Source organism: Mugil cephalus, chromosome 7 (genome assembly GCF_022458985.1).
Source record: "Mugil cephalus isolate CIBA_MC_2020 chromosome 7, CIBA_Mcephalus_1.1, whole genome shotgun sequence".
NCBI lineage: Eukaryota > Metazoa > Chordata > Actinopteri > Mugiliformes > Mugilidae > Mugil > Mugil cephalus.
This window is the reverse complement of record NC_061776.1, coordinates 28327256-28339372: the sequence shown is the minus strand read 5'-3', so window position 1 is coordinate 28339372 and position 12117 is coordinate 28327256. Positions and strand designations below refer to the sequence as shown.

Here is a 12117-nt window from a genome sequence, read left to right as displayed (position 1 = left end):
TCCAGTGCATTTTCAACTGCAGCCTCCAGCTGGGGAGGGTACCAGGTCTGTGGAAGACATCATCCCTTGTACCGGTCCCTAAAGTTAGGCGGCCGGCTGAGATGAATGACTACAGACCGGTGGCCCTCACCTCCCATCTGATGAAGACCCTAGAGAGACTGATTCTTCGCCACCTGAGACCTCAGGTGGAACATGCCCAGGACTTTCTTGAGTTTGCTTATCAGGAGAACATTGGGGAAGAAAGTGGAGGGGATGGGGGTGGATCACCTCCTTACTGCCTGGATTACAGACTACCTGAATGAACGGCCGCAGTTTGTGAGGTTGGAGAACTGGGTATCTGAGACCGTCATGAGCAGCATGGGAGCCCCCCAAGGGACGGTGCTGGCACCGTTCCTCTTCACCCTGTACATGTCTGACTTCCAGTACCACTTGGGGTCCTGCCATGCCCAGAAGTACTCGGGGCATTCAGCAAGTGGAGTTCCAGGAACCACCTGCAACTGAACAGCACACCAAGGAAATGGTCATCGATTTTCCACAGGTCCAAGTCCAACCCCCTGCCAGTCAACATTGATGGGGTTGACATTGAGGTGGCTGGAACTTACAGGTACCTGGGTGTCCACTTCGATGACAAACTGGACTGGTCAAAGAACTGTGATGCCTTGTTTAAAAAGGGACAGAGTCAGCTCCACTTTCTGCACAGGCTAAAATCGTTTGATGTGTGTAATGATATGCTGTACATGTTTTACAAGTCCATTGTTTAGAGTGCTGTGCTGTATGCTGTCGTCTGTTGGAGTGGCAGCCTGTCAGACAAGGACAGGAGGCGTCTGGACAAGCTAATTCGTAAGGCTGGCTCAGTTCTGGGGAGGAGTCTGGACTCTGTGGGGACTGTCACAGAAAGGTGGTACATGAGGAAGGTACAGAGCATTCTGGACTGTGACAGTAACCCCCTTCACCCCACCCTAGCTGGACAGGAAACCAGCCGCAACCAAAGGTTCCTCTCACTGAGCCGCAGGACGGAACACTTCAGGAGGTCATTCATCCTCACAGCCATTAGAATACACAACACTAACTGTTAGCAGCCCAGTGGTTAATGGCATTCCTGTTTGCACTGTCTGTTGCACATCAGCACACAGAACACTTTATATATCCGCACACTGAGACGCTTTGTATCCACACTGAGACCCTTTAAATGACCTGTATATCCCATATATATTGGACTGTAGATTGGACTGTATATTATTTTCTGTAATTCTTACTACCTCATTCTTATATTATTTTTAAGATTATTTTATTTTGACTATTATTCTTATGTCTATGTCTGGTTCATATATGTTCTTATACATATTATATATGGAGGCTAGTAGGATTAGATTCATGATAGGGGCTATTTATGATGTGCTGCCATCTCCCCAGAACCTAAACCAGTGGTTAGGGGAAGGCTGCTGTCTGCCCACTGTGTTCTTGGTGTTGGTTTAAGTGTAGTCACATGTCCCATCACTGCAGCGTTGCCAACCTCATACAGTAAGTATTACAGTGTTTACATTCAATTCACTCAATTATGGCCCTGTTTATCAAACTTCACCACATTCCAATTTCAGTAGGAAACCACACTTGTATATGTGCATGTTAAGTGGCACACTCGCACAGTTTTGGCATATTACATATCATGAATAGGGCAATGGAGGTGTACAAATACTAACACACACACACACACACACACACACACACACACACACACACACACACACACACACACACACACACACACACACACACACACACACACACACACACACACACACACACACACCGTATGCTCACCTCTCTTTCCGGTAAGGGCAAACTGGATGGCATTTCCTCCTGCACCACAGAAGGCATCTATGACCAACAGACAGTCAGATGAGCTGTGCTGCACCCTGAGGGCAATGTGCTCAGCGATCTTTTCTGGTGTCACAGAAAACCAGCTCTCTGGAACACAGCAATAGTAATGTGTATAAGAGAGAATCACAATCTGTCATTTAATTTTTTTTTTTTCATTTCGTGCAAAGCTCTTTTTATTAACATTAAGCTGTGCAACTATTTCATGTCCATACAGGGATAAGTCTCTACCTTCATTAAAGCATCCCATTACTAGAGACTATTAAAGGCAATGCAACACAACACAACATATACAGTGGGGGAAATAAGTATTTGATCCCCTGCTGAATTTGTAAGTTTGCCCACTTCCATAGAAATGATCAGACTCTGGTTTTTATGGTTGTTTACTGGTTATGGGTATAGACAGAATATCAATCGAAAATGCATAAAAAACACACAATCTAAAAGTTATAAACTGTTATGTATTTTATTAAGGGAAATAAGTATTTGATCCCCAACAATTCACTTAGAATTCAGGCTCCTACAGATTGGCTGGTGCGCATGTGGCACACAGCTGTGCTCAGTCAACTAATTACCAATACTCCTGATCTTAACTCGTCATGTATATAAAGCACACCTGCTCTAAGAATCAGTTTCTTACATTCCAACTTCTACAGCACCATGGGCAAGACCAAAGAGCTGTCAAAAGATGTCAGGGACAAGATTGTAGACCTGCACAAGGCTGGTATAGGTTACAAAACCATCAGCAAAAGGCTTGGTGAGAAGGTGACAACTATTGGTGCCATTATTCGCAAGTGGAAGACCCATAAAAGGACCATCAACTGTCCTCGGTCTGGAGCTCCCCGCAAAATCTCGCCTCATGGAGTGAGGATGATGATGAGAAAGGTGAGGGAGCAGCCTAAAACAACACGGCAGGAGCTTGTTAATGATCTGGAAGCAGTTGGGACCTCCGTCACCAAGAAAACAGTTGGCAACACACTGCGCCGTTATGGATTGAACTCTTGCAGTGCCCGCAAGGTCCCCCTGTTCAAGAAGGCACATGTACAGGCCCGCCTTAAGTTTGCCAGTGAACATCTAAATGACTCAGAGAAGGCTTGGGAGAAAGTGCTGTGGTCTGACAAAACCAAAGTTGAGCTATTTGGCATTAACTCGACCCGCCGTGTTTGGAGGATGAAAAAACGTGAGTATGACCCAAAGAACACCATACCCACGGTTAAGCATGGAGGTGGAAACATCATGTTTTGGGGCTGTTTTTCAGCAAAGGGTACAGGGCAACTTCACCGCATTATGGGGCCAATGAATGCAGCCATGTACTGTAACATCTTGGACAAAAACCTTCTTTCCTCAGCAAGAACACTGAAGATGCCTCGTGGGTGGGTTTTCCAACATGACAATGACCCAAAACATACTGCCAGGACAACAAAGGAGTGGCTCAAGAAGAAGCATATTAAGGTCATGGAGTGGCCTAGTCAGTCTCCAGACCTTAACCCGATCGAAAACCTGTGGAGGGAGCTGAAGCTCCGAGTTTCCAAGAGGCAGCCAAGAAACTTGAAGGATTTAGAGACTGTCTGTAAAGATGAATGGGCCAAAATCCCTCCTGCGCTGTGTGCAAACCTGGTGACCAACTACAAGAAACGTCTCATCGCTGTGCTTGCCAACAAAGGTTTCTCTACAAAGTACTGACTTGTGTTGTGCTTGGGGATCAAATACTTATTTCCCTTAATAAAATACATAACAATTTATAACTTTTAGATTGTGTGTTTTTTATGCATTTTCGACTGATATTCTGTCTATACCCATAACCAGTAAACAACCATAAAAACCAGAGTCTGATCATTTCTATGGAAGTGGGCAAACTTACAAATTCAGCAGGGGATCAAATACTTATTTCCCCCACTATAACATATAACATAGTAGCAAGCAAGTAAATGAAACCCATAAATACAGTGCCGCTTTAAGTTCTTGTACCCAACTTAATTTTCTGCATTTCTGCATAAAAATGAAGCTGGATGACTGATAATGCTGACTGTTTTGGACACCAGAGTGAAATAGAAATATTTCCTGGAGGTTTGATCAGTTGTGTCTCTGCTCGATGTGTGGTGGACTGAAATCAGGATGTTTTATATTTTTTCCCTCCGTTATTTTATGTCAGATCTCCGTTCAACAGCAGTGCGGTGTATGATGTCTGTGTGGATGAGAGGAGACAGGTGTGTTCATGAGGGAGACCCTGATGGATAAGTTAATGTATGGAAGTTTTTTGTGCCATCAGAGTTTGAATATGAATTGCTAGGTAAATTTAGTTTACATAAAAAAATCAACATCAAAACAAGTTCAGCCTCATAAAATTCATCATCACAAAAAGTTCAAACTCATAAAATTCAACATAAAAACTCAACCTCATAAAATTCAACATAAAAAATCAACCTCTTAAAATTCAGCATAAAAAAAAATCAACCTCAAAGACACAGCCTCAAAAAAATCAACTTCAAACCTACAACCTACAACCATGGTAGTTGTGACTCTTAAAGATATCAGGCATATGACATATTGAAAACTCAATCAGGGGAGGAAGATAGACTCAAAAGACTCCTGCAGAGAGGGTGGTTCTGGATTTATACATTAAAGGCTACCTATTATGCAGGGTTGAATGGAGAACTTGATCTTTCTCCCTTTTTGTGAATGTGCTCCAGTACTACTGGTATGTTTTGTTGTCTTTTAAGACTGATCTGTGGTGATGGTTTCTCACTCTCTTGTTAAGATCAACATTCATATAGTATGTTTATTTTTAGTTTTTACTTTACTCTTTGATTATTTGTTGAATAATTGTGTAATGCTTAATTGTGTAATGCTGATAATTCTGTTGTACAGTCTCTCACCTTCTGTCATAGGCAGGTCCTGCTGATCAGGTCATGTGACCGCCTACCTGCTCATACTGAACAGCTGTCTGTAATTACCTATTTAATAATGAATTGAGCTGTCTGACAAACATTGTCATTTGCCTGAAACTTTTCTATTTCCACGCTTGTCCCGGGCACAATTTACAAACTAGACACAAGATTTTTTTCCACATTTGTAGACAAACTTGTCTGTCTCTCACAATGTGATCATCAAAGCAGTGAGTAAGTACAGAATTTAAACTGTGAGCCTCTGAGTGTCGTCACATCTCTCTCTCTCCTCTCCATTGATTGTAATGCAAAGATTTTCTGAGAGAAGCAGAAGGGACCGCTGTATTAAACTCGCACATGTCTCCAAAATATTTACTATAGAAAGACAAAAAACATATCAAAATCTTCAGGAAGGTCTTACAACGCCCACGGTCTGCGTGGTTTTCTGATAGGAGCTACTGTTTTGTCACAGTAAGCCCAAATGTGAGACCAGCACAGAGGGAGAAAATCGCCCTTTCTCTGTCTGTCCCTGGCCAGTGTGCGTGTGTCGTCAATGACAACCACCTCAAGTTGCCATGGCAACCTCTGACCCGCAGGCCAGAGCCACAGCTGAGATCAACCCCACACAGTTAACTTTATGTTACTACAGTTACACTCATGCGCGCGCTCGTGTAGGCTAATTCTCATGCTGACAGAGATGGTACATCGAGCAATAGCCCCCCGTGGCTCTTTCAAAATTTCCCAGAGAGAATTTTCTAGGTTCTACCATTGTGTTGATTATTTGTCATTTTATCATAGACAAGCATTTTCAAGCATTTGAACTTTTTCCAGACCCTAATTTCCAGACTTCTCAGTCTTAAACAACAAATTATTATTTAAATACTGTTTAACAATTAACTAAATTAAATCAAATAAGAACACAAATTAATAAGTCATAAATTAAACGTTGTGAGGTCATCACCTGTCTATCGAAGAGCAGTCAAACTTGACGACACCTGGGCATGCCTTAAAATGGTTTGGAGGAGGGTAAGAGCAGAGGGCTGGACATTCCACCTGTCAATCTGCCCTAATGTTTTTTAGAGATGTAGTCTACTGTATGCTCTCACACAAACATTTAAGCTGTGCTGCCAAGTGCCTTAACCACAACGGTCCTTTCATGTTTTTTAGATATTCATAATTTTATGTTTTAGAAAATTGAACAATGGTAACAGTCTTGGAAACGTGAATACTTTTCCATACTTGCGTAGGAAGTCTGTGGGACAAAGATTAAGGGGGCCTGAACACCCCTAAAAATTGCCTAGACTGTGTTTAATTTAGTAACATTGAAATTAATCTGACATTAATTTAGTGTGGAGACTAACCTCGATCCAGCCTGATCCCTTCATCAAAGCGTGAGAAGAGTCTGTAGCGCTGAGCCCAGTATTTAGCCAGCTCAGGGTCAGCTGTCATTTCAGCTGCGACCTGTTGCTTCATTGCTCGCTTACGATTCTTCTTCTTTGACCTCTTTACGTCTCTCACACTCAGCTCTATGCAGACAGACATACATAATATATTAGATTCACTAGATTGTACCAGTCTTTGTCTGGATAGCCCATGAAACACACAACATATCCCATCAGAATAATTTGACAGAAACTAGGGTTTTCTTGAGTAGTGTCAGACAGGACAAAATCAGAACTCTGCAAACAGGTTAACTGTCTCCTGGGCTGATCATATTTCTCCTCCATCCTCTCACCATATACAGATGCAGCAGTAAAGTTGTTGGGCTGACTGCACTCAGAATTCTCTTCTTCCACAGCCTGATTATCTTCTTTATCAGTTTTCTCCATTTCCTTGCTTCTTCTCTTTTCATCTCCCGTCACTGCCTGAAATGAGGACGTACTTCCCCCTTCCACATCACGTTGGTCAGACTGAGCATTCTGTGCCTCTCTTTGGACCACTCCAAGGAAGTTTTGGACCTGTAACACAAATCTTAATTTATCCAATCATTTTATTTAACATTATACTTGTAACTAGAAAATTCCCTCTGGGAAACTTTGAAAGGGCTACGGGGGGAGTTAGCACAGTTAGCCTACATTTAGCACAATAAGCTTACGGTTACAATTAGCACAGTTAGCACAGTTAGCCTGTGTCTGAGAGAGTAATGCGCATATGTGTGTCCTTCAATACACACTGCTGGTGTGTATTGTTGTAATAAATATGTATGGGACACAGGGATCAGCAGTATTAACAGCAGAGACACCAGAGAAGTCCCTGATTAATCTAAAATCTTTACATTACAGTCAAGGGAGAGCAGACAGGTACTTTACCACAAACAAAAGCTCGCAGTTTAAATTCTGTAGTCTCACTGCTTTGCCGAGCACATTGTGAGAGACAGGACAGGTTTGACTACAACTGTGGAAAAAATCACGTGTCTAGCGTGTAAATTGTGGCCAGGATGAGCGTGGAAATAGCAAAGTTTCAAGCGATTTCACACACGTTCTCTCCCTCTTAAGTACCAACATTCAGCACTCTAGAATGAGTTTTTTCAAAAAAGATCATGGTCATTGAACAGTGATTGATCAACAACGATAAGACCTATCAAAATGCGGATTTATACACCAATACACAAGGCTTGTGTCTACATTTTAAAGTTTAAATGAAGTCTCTAGGTGAAAGTATGACTGGGCAGTAGACCTTTGAAAAACTCTTTTTTGACGTTTTTTTTTCCAGCCGTCCCATTCATTTAATGGAATGTCCAGTGAAATAACTGTCGTAATTTGAAAAAATATAGTTACACGTCCCCATTTCCTGAATTGTCGCAGTTTGTTCACCGTCAATCAGATTGGTACAAGAAAGAGAATAAACAACGAACTTGATTGAACGCAGTTATTGATAACATCGTCCTAGCTGAAGAGTTAGGCAAAGGGTGAAGAGGTAAAACCGGAAAATTTGACAGTATGTCCTTTGATTTACAATTTGCACATTTGCACATCTTGACTCAGGAACAGAGATGCTAAGAAACTGAAATAATATCTTGGTGCTTTTAGATTTAACTAAGGGTGTTTATTTAAGTTATTTAGCTTCTTCAGAGCTTTAAACACTGTCCAGCCAATTTGGCTGGCTGAGAAAGTCTGAGTCTGAATAGCTCAGGAACATCCTGCAAGTCTGCTTGTCAGACATGATAAGTAGCAAAACAGGGATCCCCTAAGGAAGTGTCAGAATTATACTGTCACATGTACCATATATAGTTCATACTGTGCCTTGTCTCCAAGTCTGCCAAACCATCCAACAGAAATTGCATGTTCACATACAGACACATATTTTGGTGATTTAAGAGAACAGCATTCCATATGGTTTCATTTGCAGCTGGTGAAAAAGGATGTAGTGAAACTCCTACTGGTACCAGAAGCTACTCCATGATCAAAGGTTGTGGTGCCTTCATGATGCCAGCTTAAAGCTTTTTCAATTAAATGTCTCCTCTCACCTAAACGTTTTAAGATGTACATGTTTTAGGTGTCCTGGGTTATTTTTTGTGGTATTAGTATTTTATTTTTATGATTTTACATGTTTTACACATACTTTTCATGCTGCAGAGATTAGATGGTGCAAACTAGTTATGGGTGGTACCTTATGGAGAGAGCCGCTGATCTGCGGATGTGTACGGTCTCCAGCCATCTCTGACAAACTGTTGCGTTTGGTGGTGCAGAGTGCTCTCTTAATCCTGTGGCGCCTCTGGTCCTTTGGAACTGCACAACCTTTAAAACTGAACACACTGTTGAACCTGAGACACAAACATAAATACAATCTCAACTGTGTACTCCAACATGAGACATCACACACATATCATACAGGATTCTTAGCCTGGTTAATAAGAAGTTAATGGTATTAATGGTTTTCGAAGGATTTTAACATTACATTCTCAGAAGGCAGCATATTGTGTCCAACTAGCTAAAATAAACGTGGTCATGTACAAGTCCATCAGCCCTGAATGATCTGAGGTGAATCTGTGTGATCATTCACATAAGTCGTTTAATTCTAACTGGAAACTTTACCTTTGAGATGGACCCACAATTGGAAAAGTCATCAAACAGCAACCCATGTATAATTCATCCAAATTGATCAAGAACATTTTAAACACAGCTAATATATCCTTGGAAAGAGGCACAGAAAAGTCAAAGAAAATATTTCTTTTTCTCTCAGTTGTACATTTTTTATTATAGACTTGATTGCTTTTGAAGGATTCTAGATTCCTTTCAGCAGTTAAATGCATTGTAAGTGAGGCTGCCATTTTGGCGGTTGAGGAAGATGCCATGAGAGATTGTGTTGAAAGCTGCGGTGAGATCTAAGAGAATGAATATGGTGAGATATCCAGAATCCGCTGCCATGAGAAGGTCGTTGGTGATTTTTGCCAGAGTCATTTCAGTGCTGTGATGAGTACAGTAACCAGATTGAAACTGTTCACAGGGGGTATTGTGAGTGAGATGGTTATGGACCTGTGCAGCAACCACTTTCTCCAGGATTTTTGACGGAAAGGGAAGGTTTGATATTGGTCGGAAGTTACTGAGGTCATTGGAGTCCAGTCCGGATTTTTTGACCAATCTATATTGTATTATAAATATATTTCTGACATTTATAATGAACCAAACTGATTGAAAATTGGTTGAAAGTTCAGTGAGTTATGATGATTTTAATCTTTTATAGACCTCTGCCTCCGTTCACTAATACAGTCAATAGACAATGTTTCCCCCTGGCCAAGATGGCGGACGTGGCGACACATCGTTCCAATGGACAGAGACGGCGGACGCGAATGTTAACGTCCATTAGCTTGTATAAAAGCCTGACACAACACGTTATCTTTGACAGAAACAGTTGAGTTTAGTAGCTCCATCAGACATGAGCCAGGGAGGAGAGAGATCCAGCTGCAGGCAAGTGTCAGAGAGAGCGTTGCGCAGCTGGTATAGATGGGCTAACAGGGACAGCATCAAAAACTCAAAGAAAAACATAGAATATGATTTATTACTGCCCCAGCACCCCCTCGGTGCACTTTCATTCATTTAATTCTTATAAATGACTGACAGGTGTCACATCATGCCCAGGTCATTCAGTGATCATTTAGGGTAAATTCATTCAGCACTCAGGCCACTGGAAGGAGGAGGGGCCCAACGATGAATTGTAGATTTGAAACATTTGACGGACAAAATCAGAAAATATGGATGCAGTGCAAATCACATTGGAAACAGCATTAAAACATCTATGTTACATAAACGCTGATTCATCATTCACAGATGTAAGCTGGACAGCACAGTGGTTATTGACTCTGGCTGCCACATGGGACATCAGGGTTCAAGTTTCATTAAAGGTGTACAGAAATGGGCGTTTGTCCCGTTTGTCGTGCCGAGTGTCCACGAGTGGCACGAGTTTACCTGAGTAAGGAAAACGAATTTGATTGGCCATTATCGAGTGGGCGGGATATTCAATCTTTGAGGCGGGACATAGTGTTTCAAAGAAATTTGATTGGGCGTTGTCCAGCTCGGTGTGTGTGGGTGTACGTACTTAGCTAGGCTAAGTGATGGACCCATGGGATCTGAATGAGAGTGAAGGAGGGACGGAGGAGAGTTTTGTGTCGTGGTGGTGGACGAGTCTCCTCCATCGCACCCCTTGTACTTGGAAGAAGGTCCTGAAGATGATGAGCACGAGGAAGTTGAGGCAGGGGCTCTAGTTGTACAGCTGTACATGTTCGAGCCTTTGCCTCAAACACTAACACCTAACACTCTCACACACGCACACGCTATCTCACAATCTCACCACACACTAACTCACCCAAACGTGTCCCTCACTCACTCTCTTGCAACTACACACTACTCTCTCAAAACTCACGAAACTGCTCACTTCAACTCCAAACCAATGCCAACCTACTCGCTATCAAAGATAACGCCATCACAGATGAAGGTTCCTGATATCATTGGCTGACGAATCGTGCGCCTGCACTATCCAATGTGAAAAAAAAATAAAAAAATAAATCACACTTTCACACCTGGGATTTACTCGAAAATAAATTTTGCACACAGTTCAAAATCAAATTCATTTTTCTTTTCTGTACACCTTTAAGTAGATTCTCAGCTAAAGCTACATAATCAATATTTAAGTTATTTAATATTTTGCCTAGATGTTGCATTTTTTTATTTCACATATATAGCAGCTTCCTTGTCACTAGCTGTGCAGACTGGTATGAAGGGCTTATACGCGTGCCTGACTATAAGTGCAAATGTAAGTGCACCAACAACACAAAACAGCAAATTGTCCAAAGTTTCCCTTATGCTAATTTATTTTTTGATACAACACTACACATTACATTGGCATATGCTACATGCTACACTCTTTGGCATGGTCAAAAACCGTATGGGTTCCTCAGTGTTCGCACCTGCGCCAATTAACCTACCTGATTACAAAGACAATGAACCAGAGGTCTGAAGACTACTGGCACAAATGTGTTGTTCCTACAAAATATTTTGCATGAAAATACCAACTGAGTCTGTTAGTGAAATATTGTGATTGTCATGTCAGCCTTATGATTAATGCTTGAAGAAGTGACTGAATAGAACAACACGTGCAGCTAATTGAGGGTAAAAAAAGAATAGTTTCCTCTCTAGCATCACCATTTGCTGGTTATTTCGGTTTATCATTACATTTGTTTTTTTGTGTGTTTCCATACTGTGATATTATATTCTACTATCTCAGGTTCAAATTGCACAATTTGTTATAGAGGTTATTCATTGACGTCACTGCTGCCTAGGGCAGCGCACCCCTGAGTGGCAAAAACACAGTGAAATGTATCAGTAAATACAGGGAGACTGGGAAAAATGTGGATTATTGGATCAAATTAAGGAGAACTGAACTCGACAATGATCCATATGATTTAGTATGGATTTGGAAAAGTGGACTGGCCTCAGATTCAGTTAGTTTAAGTTAGTCTTGGTTCATTTCAGTTATGATAAATGTAGCTAAATAAAAGATGCTAATGCTAAGAGCTTTACTGACCAGTAACGTTAGCCGTACAATACTGTAATATCTGACTAGATATTAAAAGGATGACGAGGAGTGATCACAAATATTCCATTTATTGTTGGAACTGAAATAGTTACTGTCTGCCGTAACTACACCAAAACAACATCCACAAACTTATCTGACGGCCCTCCAGAATGTAAGAAGTAACTTATAACTTACGACTTCTTCAAAGAAATACAGCATAAATTAATATTACCTGACACAAAATGTGAACCACGACACCAGGTTTCTGTGTCTGTATTCCAGTTGTTTCTTCTAATGCAGCAATCCACTTACTTCTCTTTTCTTTGGCAGTAGGAGATATCTG

The 12117-nt window shown here is 41.4% G+C and overlaps 1 protein-coding gene across 6 annotated transcripts in view; it reads right to left on the bottom strand.

Annotated features, from left to right (window-relative positions):
- Positions 1-12117, bottom strand: part of tgs1 (trimethylguanosine synthase 1) — a 31937-nt gene that overhangs the window by 7882 nt on the left and 11938 nt on the right. For 5 of the 6 annotated variants that reach the window (XM_047589598.1, XM_047589597.1, XM_047589602.1 and 2 more), the window contains 4 exons: positions 8373-8526; positions 6499-6721; positions 6125-6289; positions 1822-1968 (listed from right to left, as the gene is read on the bottom strand). In XM_047589598.1, coding sequence (XP_047445554.1) covers positions 1822-1968; positions 6125-6289; positions 6499-6721; positions 8373-8526 — 689 coding nt within the window. The remainder of the gene's footprint in view (positions 1-1821; positions 1969-6124; positions 6290-6498; positions 6722-8372; positions 8527-12117) is intronic. The other variant, XM_047589600.1, reaches the window with a different exon arrangement.